General features: G+C 50.7%; 1 protein-coding gene and 1 long non-coding RNA gene across 3 annotated transcripts; one reads left to right on the top strand and one right to left on the bottom strand.

The window, feature by feature from the left end:
• Positions 1-1,554: 1,554 nt before the first annotated feature.
• LOC121077525 lies at positions 1,555-5,515 on the top strand. The gene is made up of 4 exons (XR_005824105.1): positions 1,555-2,095; positions 2,839-3,118; positions 3,212-3,374; positions 4,736-5,515. It is a non-coding gene; the product is annotated as an uncharacterized LOC121077525 (long non-coding RNA).
• A 3,218-nt stretch (positions 5,516-8,733) lies between these two features.
• GPR174 (G protein-coupled receptor 174) lies at positions 8,734-16,866 on the bottom strand. Of its 2 annotated transcripts, none has more exons than XM_040572792.1 (2): positions 16,719-16,855; positions 8,734-11,937 (listed from the first exon to the last, which is right to left on the bottom strand). In XM_040572792.1, the coding sequence occupies exon 2, from the start codon at positions 11,338-11,340 to the stop codon at positions 10,354-10,356; it is 987 nt and encodes a 328-aa protein (XP_040428726.1). In that variant the 5' UTR covers positions 11,341-11,937; positions 16,719-16,855; the 3' UTR covers positions 8,734-10,353. The 2 variants fall into 2 exon arrangements, with proteins under 2 accessions (XP_040428726.1, XP_040428727.1); XM_040572793.1 differs by having other exon boundaries at positions 8,774-11,937; positions 12,319-16,866.
• Between the last annotated feature and the right edge of the window lie 1,318 nt (positions 16,867-18,184).

Below are 18,184 nucleotides of genomic sequence, written 5' to 3'. Positions count from 1 at the left end.
GTTAAGCTGTTTGGCTAAAAGTGGGACATATTTCACCATAAGCTCAACTCTATACCATGGGCTGTTGCAGCACAGCCTTGCTAGCAGGGGTGTGAAAGACTCACCTCACAGCTATATCGAAAGTCACGGTGTGCATGTAGGCACCCAGAGAAAAGGAATCTGCTAGGACTTCAGCAAGACTGGACTGACTTCTGTGGACTTTATTAGTTCTTTGCATCACACGAAAAGCTACCAAAAACACAGGCGTGCTCAGAAGAGTTTATGGTGTGTGATGGCAGAAATATCCCAGCTCTGAAATCAGCACTAAATTTCCCTGAGGAAGTTTTACTATATTTTTAATCCTCCTCCTGTGCTTGGGACTCGTTCTTCCCCAATTGTTTTGGCTCTGCTTGCAGCAGGTTGGGCTAAACTGGACACTCCTCTTCGTAATGGCAGAGCAGGTGCCAGCTTTAGTTTTTGAAGGTGGACAATTTTGTTTCTTGGCCCTTTCCAAACTGCTCAGGAAGGCTAGAAAGAAAGAAAACATTATGGTTTTTAGGTAAAAACATGCCCAATCTGTTGTTTAATTTCACATTCTTCTAATGTGCCCCGGACTAAAAATCCTAGAGTAAAAAAGAACACATATAGGGCCAGATACATACAGCGCGGTTAGTTCGTGAGGTCCCTGCAGGGGTACCTGCTAGCCGTGTGGCTGAATTACCACTTCTGGGAAGACTGCGCTCGAGGTAAGGCTTGGAGGAATTAAAGCTGCTCTGACTGTCCTCGTTTTAAGCTGGATGGGGGATGGCTTGGCTGCCAGCTATGGCACGGTGCCCAGATGCTAGCACTGATTGAAGCTTTGAGACTCTAAGCAAAATAATTATACGTATATATAATTATAGTCACACTATTTCATTAAAATGATTTCTTTATTATGTGTTTATCTTTGTTATATTGCCTAGGCAATAGAAATGGGTGTATTTCCTGTCTTGAGAATAATTAAAGCCTTGCCACCTAGCACTCCACCTCCAAAGGAAATTATTTCTTATAGCTCCAACTATTTTGTTTACTTAAGCTTGTTTTCTGTCATTTTGTATGGTGGCACCTCTCCCAGGTTTCACACTGACAAATGTGAATTTACTGTCTTAAGAACCATTCTGACTGTGGATGTAGGTGATCTGTGTGTGTTACAGACGTGTTCAGCTTCTCTTGAGCTGTTCCATTTTAGGGCATGTTGACATTTGAAGTTGTTCCAGGTTAAGCCCGCATGTGGACACCTTATTCTGGAACAAGAGCTTCCTTCCTGTGAGCCTAATCCCTTGCTGGAGTGGAGCCAGGTGCTCTTCTGCTGGCATTAGAGTGCCTGCCTGTGGGATTCATCAGGAACAGCTCCACCGATAGATAAACCCACAGTTTGTTTGATGGTCAACAATCCCTCGTTTTGGGTCAGCGGAATGTGTGTGCTTGCTTTCTTTGGGGAGGTAGGGCCTTTATTTTATTTATTTATACATATTTTTTTTGTGAGATGATATCAGTTGTAACTACGTTCTCATTTGAAGATCAGTAATTCAGTACTTTGGCTTCCCTGGGCTTGACAGTGACAGCTGCTTTGTCACCTCAGATCCTCAGGAGCCCCTCTCACTACTTAATCCTTAATGCTTAGACAAATAAGAGAGATGTAGGAGCTACCATTCAGGCTGCCCTGTCCGTACCGGCGTACCTTATCACCGGCGCAGTGTGAAGCTGGCAGCACTTAGGGCTTTGCCTCCTCACCTAACAGTAAAAGAGGAAGTCAGACTTTTTCACACGAAGTAAATGACAGCACTTCCGTGGCTGTGATCTGAGTTTATGATCTGAGCTGTAACTGCTGTTTTTCACATAAGTTTGCACTCCAAAAAGAAATGAAAGCATTCATCCTTATCTTGTACATCTGCGCTGCAGTATAAGCTGCTTTCCTTGATGTCCTGAGTTGTTCTGCTCTTGTCAAAACTCTGGTATTATCACTTTGGACAGTTTATAAGCCATGGCTGAAGCAGGTGGATAGCTGCGAAGCAGAAATGGCCCTCCAAAGATGCCACCTCCTTCCACTGCTGACAGTCTGAAGGCGCGATCTGTGGTACGGGTTTGCTTGGCTGGAGGTGAGTCGGAGGTAGAACTGTCTATGGGCTGAGAGGAGCTTGCATCTGGAGATGCTGACTGCCACTGTATTTCTGGGGCCCTGTTTTCGTGGTAGATTACAACCCTAGATTTTTGGAAGGGAAGTGACTCATGCTAACAGGAGGGAAAACAAAGTGTCTGGCTGAGCGCCTCGAGTGTGAGAGAAGGAGCTCCATATCTCAACAGCTTCTGTATCTTATTTATAAACACCCTATTTGCAAATACGCTGGATATTTTCATATCCTAGACTCACAAAATTCATTGTTCCTTAGTGGAGCTAATGGTTTCCCTGTACAAAACTTTTTTTTTTTTTTTTTGCTTGATTTTCTTCCTCTTCTGTGTTTTCACCCATGGAAGAGGCTGCGTTGGCTCTGCCATTGCACTGAGGAGCATGGATGTGTGCTTCAAAGCCCTACTATCTCAGCCTTGCAGTGTTGCTTCTGTGTTCATCCTTTTGCCTTTGGATGGATGGTGTTGTAGTCCCCGTTTGCTAATCCTACCAAGGGCTTGTCGTGCAGAGATCAGATTTTTGTTCTTGCTTTGGGCTGTGCTGCTCTGCAGCGGTGGGCTGAGCGCTGGGTGCGCTCCTTCCAACCAACATGTTTGGGGCTGATCAGAGGAAGAAGAAAGTTAAGAGAAGGGTCAGGGCTGTTTTCAGTCAGTATTAAAAGGTCTGTTGCCAAAGATCTTAAACTCTTCCAGGTATGCAATGTGGGGTCTCAAGGAGCAAATGACCTTGGAATAGGAAACCGAGCGCCTGGCTTTGGCTGGAGGGAGACGGTTGTTGTGCCCCAAAGGAAAGAGCGAAGGAACTGAGTGCAGAGCATCCTGCTGGGAGAGCTCAGGGACCAGAGATCCAACGACCAGCTCCGTCACAGGCCAGCTTTGGAAGCAGTCGCTTAAACCAGAGGCTGAAGGCAGAGCTGGTGCCAGGCTGCCCAGCTCCCAGATGCCCACACCGGCAGGCAGGGTGCCCTTGGAGGTGAGTCTTTGGTTCCAGGGCAGTGGGTGCTGCCCCATCGTGGGGGTTCAGGGCTGAGTTTTGTCTGCAGATGCTTGACATCTTTATCACTAGGAGCCTGAGGAGTTAAACTGCACACCTATTGTGATGTGAAGCCCTGGGATTTACATGGCGTTAATCTGGAGCTTTGCTTGGAGGGCGGCACAGGATATCTCTGGAAGGGTCGCCATGGAAAACCCAGCCTGGCAATGGCCACATCTGAAGCGCTGATCAGGCAGTGAGTAACCTGACGCGGCTTTCATATTACAAGCACATCTCTGAGAACAAACACCTGAGTCCCCAAAGTGAACTCATTCTGCTGAATGAATGCAAATGCAGGCAAACTTGCCCTCACGTGGCCCTTGCAAATGCTAACAAATCCCTGCCGAGCTCACCCAGGGGGTTGGCACTGTGCACATCAGGGCCCTGCGCTGGGCTCAGACGTGGCCTTGAGCCAGCACAAGAGCATGTTCCCATTGCAAAATACGATCCAGAGTAAGCTTCAGAGGTGTGTGGATGTTCAACGGGAATCTGAGGGCAAACCCCATCAGCAATGAAGTCATCAGCAGGGCTTGCAAACAGGATTTCTTGTGCGTTTAGTTCAGTGCTCACATGCCAAATTCAGCTCATTTATTTCCCTGCTACTCACTGGGCTGTCCCTTAGCCCGGTGAGTAGCAGGACTATTTGCCCCACACCAAACCATCCTGCTTGCCCATCCGGGGCAGCTCTGGCGGTTGTCTTCTGCCTCTGTGACAGGCAGAAGTTCAAGATGGTGCCTCTGGCCCTGGGGCCGAGCCACAGAGGGGTCCTCTGCTCCCCGGGGAGACCGCACCAGCTGCCCCACATAAAAGGGAACTGTTTGACCCTTGCTTGTAAAAGATTTCCTGGAATTTGTAGTGTTATTTCCAAGGATATCCCTGTTCTATGGCCGGTGTGTCCCCTGGAACCTTTTGTAGCCTGTGGCTTGCTTTAAAGATAGCAACGTAATGGCAGGGTGGAGGGTAAATGCCTCCTTTACTGCCCTATAGAGAGAACTTGGCCCTGTCCCAAGCCAGCGACTGCTGTAGAAGATCCCCCTGAGCCAGGAAGCTGAAGAGCTTTTGAGCTAGGTGCCACCAAGGGTTTAATGTCCCACGGGAGAGCTCTGGGCAAGGTCAGCTGGGCAGACGATCCGAGAGAGATATTCTGGGTGAAGTGACTGGCAGAACGGCATGGTGCTGCTGGTGCCTTTGGGCTTGTGATGGTGCTGCTCTGGACTGCTCGCCAGCGGGACCAGGCTGGGACGGAGGCTTTGATGGTTGGTGTTAACTCAAATAAGAAACCTCTCATTAAACTAGAAACTCAAAGCCATGTGATTTTTAGCTTCTGTTTTACATAGGTCTCCTGGGAACTTTCTTTCTAGCTGCACAGCCCTCTGTCTGACCACAAGGAGTTACCATTTCTTTAAATATCAGCTATGTCATGTAATAGTGGGGTTTGGGCAACGTATCAGCCCTGTGATTCAGTGCCGTTATGCAGACTTCCAGCAGATTAGAGAACCTAGTCAGCAAAACAGATCTTAGGGGACTTGAGAGTTTGAGATAGATTTCTTCCTTTAGGACGTCTGGAAGGGAAGCAGGGAGATGAAGCTGGGCGTTCGGTGCTTGCAGCAGACCACTGATGACTGCACGTCGTAGCTGGTAAAAGCCATGACCTTTCCTTACCTGGAGCCCCAGTGATATATCTCCTTCTTGCATCACAGTTGAGCTCACTGGGAAAATGGGTAGGCAGAAGAGCTAAGAGATTTGTTAATTCTCATAGTACAATATGGGAACCCATTATGTTATGTTCATCCTACCTTTGCTGGTCGTTTGTTTTTTTATTTGTTTGTATGTTTTCCCCTCCCTGAATTCTAGGTTTAGGGGGGGGAAAAAAAGGCAGGGGGAGAAAAACTCATCAGACCTGCATTAAAAATTGTAATCCTGACAACTGTAGCTCAACCACCTGCTTTCCATGGAGGTAGCCAACCTCCAAGAGCCTTCATTCTCCCCCTCACTTTAACTTTGTGCTGCCACCTCTGCGTCTGCCCAGAACTGAGCACGAGTTGTGACCAGGTTGAGAACTCCTTGACGTCTCCTGGTGCCGCAGCCTGAACGGGCTCTGGGGACATCCGTGCGTGTTGCCAGACTGGCTTCCTTGGGTAGCCACCGCTCAGCCATCACGTCCCCAGGGGCAGGGTGGAGTTCCCTTATCGGGGAGTGCCAACTGCCACCAAAAAAAACCCCACATCAGCCCTCCCAGCAGCTGGTGGTGTTTACGGATTGTATCCAGTGTTGGTTTGACGCAAGGTACAAAAATAGAGCGTGCAGCAGGAACAAGCACCTTCCCCTTTGAGGAGACAGCACTAACCACTGAAAGTCATGTTTGGGTCTGTTCCCTGTACCCAGCACCAGCTACTGGTCTGTCACCTTTTCTTTTTTCCACTGCTTTGATGTGAGGAGCAATGCGTCCTCATACAGAATGGCCAAGGGCATTTTCATAGCAAGGGGAAAAGGAATTAAAATCCCCTCTTGGACTGAGGAGGAATTTTGACCATTCCTCTTCCTGTACCTACAAGGAGGGGCAGTGACAGCTTTATCCCTTCTCTGTGTCTTGGAACCAGGATCTGCTCCTTTCAGTGAGATTCAGGTGATGCTAAAACCCCTTTACGCTTAAATCTAGGCCTGAGTATATCAGACGGATATGCCTGGCCCTGGGCTAGGCACCCCCTTCTGTTGCCTGAAGATTGCTCTCTGAGCAGAAGGAGGATGACAACCACAAAGGAGGGTGTACCAATGCCCAAAAGTAGTCTGTTACAGCTGGAGATTATTAAATGCAGTGCAAGGCTTTAATAGGGCAGAAAACAATGAACACTGAAGGAAAGATGTGGTAAGAAAAACAACGATCCCCATCTCTGACTGCTTATTTCAACTGGAATGTCATGTTTTCACCCCAAGTTCCTCCTAGGGCCGTCTAGCTTCCCAAACGATCTCCTTTGTGGCATGTTTTTTTTAAATTTTGAGAATCCTTGGGGCCTTCTGCTTTATATCAGCAGTGTTACCCCTGCAACTTAATTCATTAGAGCAAATCACTATAGAGAAGGGTGAGTAAAGCACTTTTCTTTGGTGGTAGCTGTTGTTCCCAACAAAATCATCACAGCAGCAAGTGGTGCTACCAAAACTGCTGGCAAGGATGTGGTTTTGGGGGCTATTTTATTCTGGATGGCTTTAAGTAAAAGAACCTTTTCTAAAGCTAGATCTGGAAACTCTATCTCTTGGCCCCTGGTGTATAGCATATGGCTTGTATTTGTATAGAGCTTGGTTTATCAGCCCAAAATCTAGAGCCCCGCCGCCCTGGGTGTTAGCTAGCAGCATGAACCCAGGCACTGCTGTGACCGCTCCAACTTCTCTGTTCTTTGTCAGGGTATTCATCAAACCATCTCTGATGATATTTTATCTTCTTTCTTGTTTTTGTGTTGGATGGGGTTGATTTTTATCTGGCTCAGTCACTGTGGTTGTAGGGTATGTCCACGAGCTGTGTTCCAGGCTGCCCGGCCAGCGGTGCGGGCTTTTTGTGCGGGTGCCGAGCTCTTCTGGGGACACCGGGGGTGATGCTGATTTTTAGCCTCTAACAGCAAAGCTAAAAAGGAAGCGAACAGCGAGGTGTCAGAACTTGCTGCTGGTGCTTGCTTGATTGCATCAGAAAAACCTAATGCTGAGTACAGAGAAATGGGGAGCGTTCGCTGGGCACTGACAACAAGATGACAAAATAACAAATAAATGCAGTGCTGATGAATGGAGAGAAGCACATTGGGGAACAAAAACCGTGCTTAGGTAAAGAACTGTACGGAAGGGGATCTTTGAGTTATGTGGAGCGCTCACAGCGCTTTCTTCAAGCCCACGATCAGCAACGGGCTCCTGGCTCCAGTGGCCTCCGACCTGTCTCAGCCGTCTCGTGGAGGTCTGAAAAGGAGGACAGGAAGAGGGGAGGGTGCACACTCCCCTGCTTCTGCAGCAGCCCTGGCTCGCAAGTGCAGCTTTAAGTCTCAACGTGCAGAAGCCCTGTCACATCTCTTCCTTTGTGTCATTGTTAGCAGGGGAAGCTGTGCGAGGCGGCACCGGGCTGTGATGAAACGGGCCACGGCTGGGGCAGGCGGTGCGTGGGCTCGGAGGCGCGCGGCGGCGGGGGAGCTGATGGAAACGGGGTGGCGAGACGTTCACAAACCAGCACGGCCAGAGCCGAGAGCTCCGCTCCAACCCATGACCCAGCCATGCTCTTCTCATGCTGGGCTTCCCCAAAAAACCCTGCCTTGGTGCTGCTCCCAACACTCAAAGGTCCCCAAACATACCCTATTTTTCCGGGAAAAATGCTTTGCCTTCACTTGTGGAGGGTTTGATTTTTTTCAGGGTGATGGTAAAGGCTCCAAAGCTTCAAAGTTGAGAATAAACTTAATTCAACAATCTGAAGAAAAAGATAAAGTGGGGGGCAGTAGGCATGCCTTCCAGCCTCGGGGTGAGTCCTTGGAGGACTCTTCTTCCATTGCCAGATGAAGAAAAACTCCCCTGAGATGTAACTGCTAGAAATAAGAAGAGGATTCACCTTTCCTTTGGGCCTAGCACGAGCTGCACCTAAGCAGGGTGTTGGGAGGACACTGGAGCATCCCTCTGCCCCGAGCCAGTCCTGAGCCACCCCTGGGCATGACATTTGCCTTCTGCTCACCTAAGTGAGGCATCATCTTTGTTCCCCAGGTGTCTGCAACACCGTTGGCCAAGTGCTATGAGCTGATGGAGAGGGCAGCTGAAGCAAACCCTGCCTGGAGCAGAGCTGCCACAGATGGCAGGGCAAGGCAGGCAGAGCACCTGAACCCGGCTCACGCGAGCTACCGCGACCATTGCAGCAGACTTCCTGTAAAAAGAGACCGTTAATAGTAATATGAATAAACCACACTGTGGAGGAAATGGCTGCTCTTGCACCTACGGTATTTTCTAAATGGGAAAATTGAAACACGTTGAGTTTTTCTCGTCTGATTATTTCTGAACTTCTGACACTCTTTCATGTGATTTCTCTCCCCGCTCCGAAGCTAAAAGTGGCTCCGTGGGGTCGTGCTGGGCCGTCCTGCTGCCTCCCACGCGGCCGGGGGAAGGAGGTCAGTGGTGAGTGCGCATGCGGCTGGCACAGCAGAGGTCGGGGATTCGCCCTCTGGTGCTGGGGGCTTCATTCCCATCCCAAAGAAAACACCACTCAACTCACAGCCTGATGGACCTAAGGGAAAACACTCCATTTGGGGTGGGTCTGAAACATGTAGGTGTTCATAAAATGGCACAAAAGCTTAAAATTGTGCATTATCTTAAAATATGAGCACTGAACTGATGCGTGCCTGACGTGCCTCGGTCAGCTGGGAGCTGTTGTGTGTGCTCGGTTGTGTTTTCTCCGGGTGCTTGGGAGGCAGCGGTGCTCCAGGAGCTGCCCTGCGTGGTCTGTAAGCAGGAACTTACTGGTGATGCAGGCAGTTGAAGGTTTGAGAGCAAGCCAAGAACTGCATTTAAAATTGGGAAGAAAAAATAAAAAAAAATCTAAAGAAAAGATTTTTTTATTATATGCAACAGGAAATGCAAGCAGATACTGGAAAATAAATAGTTTTTTTTTTTATTGTTGTGAACAAATTACAGTGTGCTGCTTGGTTTCTGCAAATTAGTGGTGCATACTCAGCTGAACGCATGTACAGACACAGGCTGGCAGTGTGGGTGGGGTGGTTTATTATATAGAGGGATTTTAAAAGTTTTTAAAAAAAGTCTTTCCGTGTTCCAACAGTCTCTGGAATTCACATCATTTTTCTACAAAATGTTTTCATAAATAAAATCTATAAAACAGTATTTGCATTAAATAAAATCTAATATCACAGTATTTTTACATTTCAAAATGTAACATTTCAAACGTTCACATAACAACAGATTATACAAGAAGGTGCAAATAAAGTATCAGTGGAGCACGAAGCTTCTGTTGTTTGATTTTAAAGAACTTACTATTAAAAATACATCCACATTTGAATATTTCTCTCAGATTTTTAAAGCCACCTGTGAGGTAGCTCCTTGGACTCGGCATACAGTGAGTTCCCATCACAGTAAACTTCAGAAAGCTCAGCTTCCTGTGCCCCGTCTTAACGAAGCTGGTGCTAATGACTTGAACTTCACTAAGGTGGCTTTTTTACAACTACAGGAAGTTATCCCAACCCCAAAATCATCGACTCCTGGACTCAGGGGCAGTTCACCGTAATACTGATGATAACACCACAGCAGGTGTTATGGTGCAGAGTCTCTTTTCAGCGAAAGGGGAACCATTTTACCCCATTTTTGGAGAAGAAAAAAAAAGGACCTGAGAGGCTCACTGGACCTTTACCCTGACTAAATACCCTCAAAGCAGAGCCCTGTGTTTAAAGCTTGTCACAGGCAGCAAAAGGGGCCACTGGTGGCATTTTGCTACTTCTTACCCTGATCCAGAAATGACCTGATGGTTAAAAAATGGCTGATGGTAGGAAAAAAAATAGTGTCTGGGCACTTGATTGGCATTGTGATTTGGGGAGCTGTCAACTGATGCACCCCCAGAATCGAGTCCTGGGTGTTTACTGACGCAGCCAGGCCTTCGGGGCGACCTGAGGCCTCAGGCACATGTAGACATTAAAGCTGTTGTGCCAAAATGTTGCTTCAGAAAAATATAACACTGGGCCACGTGCTAACTTTAGGACTGAATTCTTGCTGGATAGGGAAACTCCGAAGTCTTGGCAGCCTCTTGGCTGGTGCCAGGGTGCGTGACCGGGATGTGTGCAGGTGGCAGCAGGGCAGGGCTACACAGCCTGATCCTGCCAAGGCCCAGCTCGGGAGCGGGGCCTGTGGGAATTACATGGTGGTGCTTACACAGGGAACATTTACAGCCAAAGTATTAAATCATCAAGGGGTTGGTCGGCTTTTTTTTGTTGTATTTTTAGCTCAAATCCTCCCTGGGGCCAGCAGAAGCATGCCTGAGGAGCCGCTCTTGGTATCACAGAATCACAGAATGGTGGAGGTTGGAAGGGACCTCCAGAGATCATCAAGTCCTGCTCGAGCAGGGTCACCTAGAGCACGTGTCCTGGGGAAGCAGATCGGCCAGAGGCCAGACCTGCATGAGCACCTGCGGTCCGGGGCCGTGCCCGGGGCAGCCAGCGCTAGCAGTCCGTGGCCTCCTCCTGCAGCGTGGCCTGGGAGTGCTTCTTGCCGCAGCTGTGGCTGTGCAGCTGCACGCTCTCCTGCAGCTCCTGCCGGGACAGCCGCCTCCGGAACTCGTCCGTAGTGAAGTAGTAGAGGATGGGGTCCACGCAGGAGTTGAGGCTGGCAAGGCACAAGGCTACGGCGTGAAACAGGGAGATCACCTCCTGGACGCGGCAGTTTTTAATCTTTTTGGTTTTGACAAAGAAATCCAGTGGAAAGCTGATATGATAAGGCGCAAAGCAAATCAGAAATACCAGAGCGCAGGTGAGAATCATCTTCAAAGCCTTTTTTTTCTCTCCAAGATCAGGCGAAGCGACATTTTTTTCTTTTAATGATAAGATAGTCTTCCACGAGCAATATACGATGATAAAAAGGGGTGTTATGAATCCCACCAATTCACCTAGCGTCATCATTGCAATGGCGGTGGGGAGGTCAACTTCCCGTACGGGGAGGTCCACAAAGCACTTGTTTGCAACATTCGCTTCTTCACTTCTCAGCAGAGGGAAAGGCAAACAGCCAATGCAGACCACGATCCATCCAGCAATGCTGATGTACACATCACAAATGCGTTTGCAGTCGCTGAATCTGAATGGGTACATAAGAAACAAAAGCCGCCTCACGCTGATGCAAACCAAGAAGTAGATGCTGGCGTACATATTGACATACTTCAGGTAGAAACAAAGCATGCAGAGGCCTGATCCAAACTCCCATGTCCCAGTCAAGTAGTAGAAAATCCTCAGAGGCAAGGATAAAACCTGCGATAAGTCAGCAATGGCTAAATTGATCATAAATATTACGGCCCGTTTAGTCTCTTTCATGTACCCGTAAAAGACCCACAAAGCCAATACGTTTCCTATTAGTCCAGGGACGAGGATGAAAGTGTACGTAGCTGCATAGTAGGGCTTGAGGTTGGTACTGTTGGAGCAGGTTGAGCTGTTCTCCATGGCTGGGCTCTAGATTCGTGCTCAGCTCTGGTTCCTTCCCCCAGAGCCCCCAGGTGCTGCGCGTAGATGGCAAGCAGAAGAGCTGCGAGCTCAGAAGCACCTCTGTCCCAAGCTGTTGCCTTCCTGCCTTTTGGGCACTGGTCACCTTTGCTCTTCATGAAGTCTTCTGCTGTGCCAACGTAGGCATGTGCGGTCAGCACTCCAGCACAATAACATGGTCCTCACAAGCACTCTGCAGCCAGGTTGTCCTGAGGTTGTTGGTGCTTAAATAAACAGGTGTAAACCTCCTTCAGCCCTGGTGTTTGTGCATGAGGCTTCAGCTAGGCGATCCTGTCCCATCTGGTGAGGAGCTCTGCTCTGGATTCATTCAAGTCCGGCTTGTATTGTACGTGCCCTTCCTGCTTTTTCAGAAGTTACCCGACCTTAATGCAGCTGCTTGTGGTGCTGGCAGAGCTGAGATCCCCATGGAGAAATCCATCTTTACGTGTTGAAGCAGTCGACAGTCCAGCACCAGGTCTGCACCCTCGGTCACCTTTTGGGTGGCATTTCAGCCCCTTCCCTCAGCGCAGGAGTCTGATGGCAGGCGCGGCCCCGCAGCTGAAAGACAGAGAGGTGCAGTTACAGCGCTGCACGGAGCCACGGGTCGCACGCAGCAAAGCCTGCAGGAGGACTGCAGGAGACGGAGGAACATCTCTCTTTCACAGCAACCCCTCGCTAGCAGCACTGCGGTGGTCAGCTCTTCACCCCTCTACCCCGCTCCAACTCTCACCCAAGGGAAGCTGGTGCCAAACCACTGAGGAACAGATAGAAAATGGGTTTAATTGCTGCTGCACACAGCCCACCCTGCAGCAGCTCCATCATGGGGCAGATTCAGCTCGTGCCTGCTCTCTGCAGCCCACAGCCCCAGGACCATCCTCCCCGTGGGTTCGACACTCCCGTGGACTCCGGGAAAGTCCTTCAGAAACTTCCCACACTCACCACAGCTACAAAGAACTGAGAAGATGACGGAAAGAAATGTGCTGCTCATGTAAATGGCCCTGTGCATTTTCATGTAAATCTTCCATCAGTACAGATGCCGGTGCTGCACCTCGGCGGCGTGGGAGCCCCAGGACGGCGGCTTTCACCAAACCGTCAGCATTTGCAGGCAAAAGGGCTGCGTGGGCGGCGCGGACCGCGGCTGTCAGCTCCCTGCCAGGGCTTTCTCTTGGAAAGGCAGAGAAAAGGCTCAGCCTCCGCCACTCGTAAGGTGCATCAGCACAGGTGCTGCCGCAAAGCAACACGCTTTTTTTTTTTTTTGGGGGGGGGGGGCAACTTTTTCATTTTTCTTTTGAAAATAAGACATTTGTACTGCAAGCAGGGACAAGTGGCCTGTTTATTAAATGCTTTTTGCCACAGAACAACACACACTTTCTCCCAGCAGCGTTTTCTGAGCCTTTCCACTAGCCACCTTGTGAGCAGGCCTGCTGCAGCCATTGGAAATACCAGGTGTCATTTCCCCGTAAACTAAGCTGACTGTAGGATGACTTTGTTTAAAAATTGCATAGTGGGCAGCTGATAATATCTGAATATGTCAGACAAAACAAACAAACAAACAAAAAAAACCAACCAACTAACCAACCAACCAAAAACCAGATCTAATAAATATAGAGGGAATTCAGACCTTTGATCAGCCTTTCTCCAGGTCACCTTTTGCTTCAGCATCAAGAACCAAACCTACAGGTCCAAGTGAGGAAGGTGTGCTACCACGTGATGTGCACAAGGCACATTTATAGATTAAAAATTTCATCCTGCTGCAATCCGTGATGCTTGTTCCTGTGCTTTGAGGCACAGGTGCTAAAATACGAACTTTTTTAGTGAGGCTGATGTTCAGCACTTGTCAGTGTGATTGCACTGCAACTTTGGAGTAGCTTTCTGTGAAACTACAAAATCTGCCAAAGGAAACTGTTCTCAGGGCAGCTTTTATGTGCCCATGTATTTTATTTCTCTTGCCATACCATTGAGTGATGAGTCCAAAGACACTGAGATGTTTTCCTTTTTCCAGGGAGCCCACATCCAACTCAGCCAGTAGAGCAAAAGGGCTCAAGAAATAATCTCACTCAACTCCAGAGGTGCCCATTAACGAGCCGTGGGGTCAGCTAACCTCCTCTGGGAAGACTTTCCAGTCCTGCTATTAATTCTGAGGCTGACCTCCAGGGCAAAAACCTGCACGATTAATTCTAGAAATGTGAGTAATCTCTCAGTCATGTAGGAGAACTAACCGGTGCTTACCTACTCGTTGGTTTATCAGTCATGGGTGGGGAACTGGGGCTGAGGGCTTCAGTTTCCATTTGCTTTACTGGCACCAGTAACCGAGGGGCGTGAGGATAGGACAGGGTTTTGGCAGCGCTTGGTGCACTCCCGTGAGCTTCCCAGGGGAGGTTCAGCATCGTGCAGCGTGGGTAAAGACCCCTCCAGGACAAACCATCGCTGGGTACACAAGCTGCCTCTGTAGCTGCCCATGTTTCGCCCTCCCCACTGCCCAGGGACTTTCCTGCTACCCCCGCCTGGGCAGAGATGCTGCTGCGGCCCCGGGGGCCCCGAGAGCCCCAGTGCAGGGGGGCAGCATCACCCGCCCCGTGGTGGTGAGAAAGTGCACTTTGGAAATCCCGGGCAGTCACATTGCACAGCGCAGTGGTTCAGCCAAAAGCGCTGCGTAAAAACCAGCAGGAGGCTAAAAAAAGCTTCAGAAAGAGGAAATTTTGTTTCACGTCATCTGCACTCGTCTCTCGTCGGCTCAGGGCGCGTGTTGGGGGGGTGAGGCTCTCCCCAGGCACGACTTCCTTCTTCCTCCTGACCTTTTTTCCCCTCTTCATTTTGCCAAGGAGACCCCATAGCCAGTCACTTTAAGGTGCTTGATGAAGACGGTTCGTTTGTACTTAATGAGCCACGAACACCGGGTGAGGTTTGCAGCCAGCCGTTTAAGGGCCAGGACGTGATAGAGCCGGGCACACGAGTCTGCAAGCTCCACCAGCAAGCCCTGCAGCCTTCACCCCAACAAGCAAAGGCAGCGCAGCTGCTAAAGCCCAGCACAGCTCCTAAAGCCCAGCACAGCGGGGATTTCAGCTGGCAGCTCAGGGTCCTGATGAAGCCATGTGAGTGGTGGTGTTGGGGTGTGTGCATCCCTCCCATGGGTACCAGCGAGGGGGCACAGCATCACTGCCCGGTGCCCGGGCTTTGTACGGCCCTGGAATTGTTGCTGTCCTGTTGTGGCAGCGGTAACTACCAGTAATAACAGTAATAATAGTAATAATAATCATCATCATAAGTAATAAATAAAAATATAAGTTATGCAAATATAAACCCGCTTCTGGGTTTAAAAAAAAAAAAAAAAGTCTTCTCTCTCCTGAAGCAGTTTTCTGGTAGACATTTGGGTTTCTACCTCCTTCCCCAGGGGCAGTTTTACCTCTTGTTGTGTTAACTGTGGAAATTTCTCTCTCTACTTTGGTAGCATCTGCCCGCGGAAGCCACAGTGCGTTTTTGTTGGCCATCCTCATGGTCTTGTTTACTTTGCCTCTTCTGAAACTTCACCGTGCTTGGCCTGAAGCAGCACAGACCCTGCCTTTCTGCATTCCTGGTTGCCCTGGCACAGAGCAGACACCTTACATCAGGGTTACATCAGGAGCTGTGTGCTGCGTCCCAGCCCTGGGTACCGGTGGCCTCCCGAGCATCCATCTGCTCGTGCAGCACCCGTTCTGCATTGCGGCACCAGCCGCACGTTGGGTTGCCAGAATAAATTTGCCAACGCCGTGTTTGCGAGGCAATACCAACACAGCCAGCTTGTTTTGATTCAGCTGCAGAGAACCCGAGCAGGTGCCCGTTCATCATCGTCTGTGGTTACTCCAAACATGAGTCACTAAAGTGCCGAATGCTCATTATGGGGAAAAAGCAGGGAAACAGCCAAGATGTTACAGGCTGGGGCTGTGGGGCATTGGCACAGGAGGATGAAGAGGTTTCTTTCTGTTGTTCATCCTTCACCTCTTGTTTGCTCCTGCTCAGGGTATCGGTGCGTCCAGCCTTGCCTGCGCTCCCCGCGTTCCCAGCCTGTGTCCATGCTGGCTGGGTTTGGGGGGTTGGAGAGGTTTTGGCTGTCAGGTAAGCCAGCAAGGTGCCGAAACACCCCTGAGTACCATAAATCCCCACCATGCACTCCTGGGACTCCTTTTGGAAGGGATTGGGCATTTCATCTGCCCCAGAGGGCTGGCTGGAGCCATGGGTCTGCCGTGGGACAGTCAGCCCAGCCGGCAGGGGGATTTCAGTTGGGTAAATCCCACAAATGTGCAAGAAAACGTAAACACTCTGGTTTAATTCCTGGTGACATATACCACTTTTGTCTTTTAACCATCTGCCCAAGCTCTTCTCCTCTCTTGTTGGTATTTATCCCAGCTAAAAATGGAAAATGTACCCCAAGCAGCAGAACAGGCTGTCAGCCTGGTACCCACACCCTTGTGCCCCTTCCCTGGCACCCGCCGATGGCCCTGGTAGGAAGGAGCGGCATCGAACACCAAAGCCACAAGTTTTCCACCCAAACTGTTGGTGCACACCCTCAGGGCACAGCCACATGCCCGTGGCATGGAGCTGGAGCAAGCGGAGCCAGCGCTCCCGCAGTGCCGGCTCTATCCCAGCCCATGCACCAGGTTCGCCGGGCACCAGCAGGGACAGAAACCCTTTTTCCTTTTCCACGAGTTTTTGCCATTGAGTGGCAAAAATTGCTGGTGGAAAGTCAGCATGCTGCCTTCTGCAAAGAGCAGCCCATTTAGTAACACTCAGACATGCTGAAGTGGGACCTGAAGCAAGGAGTAAATACACCGGTTGTATGCACGTGCTGGTGGAGCCTGCGCTATACGGTCCCCAAAAGCCCCCCTCGAGCTGTGTCCCTGCCTCAGCGCCCCGGCCCCTCCTGGCAGCCACCAGCTCTGCCCGGGCTGGGAATCGCCCAAACCGGGCACAGGACCTCAGGGTGCTCCTGGGGCAGTGCTGGGGAATGGGGCTGGGGACCCGGCACCTGGGCTGGAGCCATGCCCCTCTCTCTGCCATGCTCGGGGCCTCTGGCCAGCACTTGCAGGAACTTCTGAAACATGGAGACAGCGAGCGGCTCCTTGCCCTGCCCAGGGTCACTTCCTGAGCACCAGCTCACCTGCCCAGCCCAGTCTCCTTGCTTTTCATCACTTAATTCTGAGGACCTGTGGTGGTTAACTTGGCGCCCCACCCGCCTCTCCGCTGGGCACCCCCAGCCCTCTCTTAATGCAGGAGGCACAAAACCCACATGGCGATAATAACTAAAGAAAGCACAATCTAAACCTTGAATCGAAGACAACGGGGGATGAGAAGCGTGCTCCTACCTTGGCAGGCTCGGCTGGCTGCGCCCCTGGAGCCCCGCTGCGGGTGCGCGCTTCCACCCCTCCCGGCACACAAAGCAAAAGTGCAACTGCTGCGAGCGTGCAGCCTGCGCCGGCGCGGGGCCCTCCCCGCCAGCCCTGGTTTATTTCTGCTCGTTGTGCCAGCAGGTCAGAGCTGGACCTGCCTTTTTTTTTTTTGCCTTTTTTTTTTTTTTTTTTTTTTTTTTTTTTGTGGTGGAGGGAGATATCGGGGCGCCGCTGGGTTTGGTGTGTTTTGGAAACTGCCGCAGCGGCGCGGTGGTTCCTGCTCGGCGCAGCGGGGCTGTGGCCCCAGCAGGGCTTGTGGGACCCCAAGGGCTTGATGGCCCCAGCAGCGCCCCAGTGGCATTGTGCACGCACCCGTGGGCACCAGCAGGGGCTCTGGGCACCAGCAGGGGCTCTGGGCCAGCACCTCCTTGCAGAGTCTCTCTTCTGCGAGGACACAGAGCTGATGAGACCGAAAGCTGTACTAGATGTTTCATCACTCAGTTTCTTTTCTCTTTTCCCATTCTCTCCTCTGCCAAAGGAAATTATTTCACTCTTTTTTCATTCCCCACCACAGGGGCCATGGGCACGGGCCAGGGCTGCTTTCCCCGTGGGCTCCCAGCACCACTCCGCTCACTGGTGCCCAGCACAAACCCGCCTGGCCAGGGACAAGACTTGTGGATTCACACATTTCTAATGCAGAAACACTTGCTCATCTCTGTATTTAGTTCTTCTTCCTCCCTGCTGATGACAAATACAGAAATGGAAGATCTGAAAAGCCATGAGAAAAACGAGCATGTGTGCTAATTGATGTTTTCTTGGCCCTGGGTGGGCGCACGTTGGGGTCAGTGGGCAGAGGGCCAGTGACTGAGGGTGCGATGGGAATAAGATCTCCTTATGGAAACTCAGCGTTGGCAAAGGGATTCCTGCCCTGGGGCAAGCAGTGCCAGGGCCAGATCCTGTTGGGAAACCACAGCCTGGTGCACAAGGGGGTAAAGTCTGTGTCACCCCTGTGCCCTCCTGTTCTGCCTCTGCTTCTGGTGCAGGACACTCAGGAGCCCTTCCCATGTTAGCTGCACGGGACGTCATTCTGGGAGGCCGCGAGTCCAGATAACTGCTGCTTTGCAGGGATCTGCCAACATTGGGGTGGCCGTCAGCTCTTCCATGTCCATCTCCCGAAGCAGAAAGGTGGCAGAGCCCAGGTCTGAGCCCCTGTCACCCATGGTATCGCCAGAGAGGACAGTGCTGCCCATGGAGGGGGAAGGAGAGGGACTGCTGGGGCAGGAGACCCTGCACCCCCTGCATCGGGGGATGCTTCAAAAACTCCTTCTGAAGCTTATCACAGCCCCATTTGGGCTTCCCCAAAAGAAGGAGGTTCTCCAGGGTCATTGCTCTGCTCTGCGAATGCTGCGCTGAGAGCAGCCTCAGGGACACAGAGGTGCAGG

This window comes from Cygnus olor, chromosome 13, assembly GCF_009769625.2.
Source record: "Cygnus olor isolate bCygOlo1 chromosome 13, bCygOlo1.pri.v2, whole genome shotgun sequence".
NCBI lineage: Eukaryota > Metazoa > Chordata > Aves > Anseriformes > Anatidae > Cygnus > Cygnus olor.
This window is presented reverse-complemented; position numbering and strand designations above follow the sequence as displayed.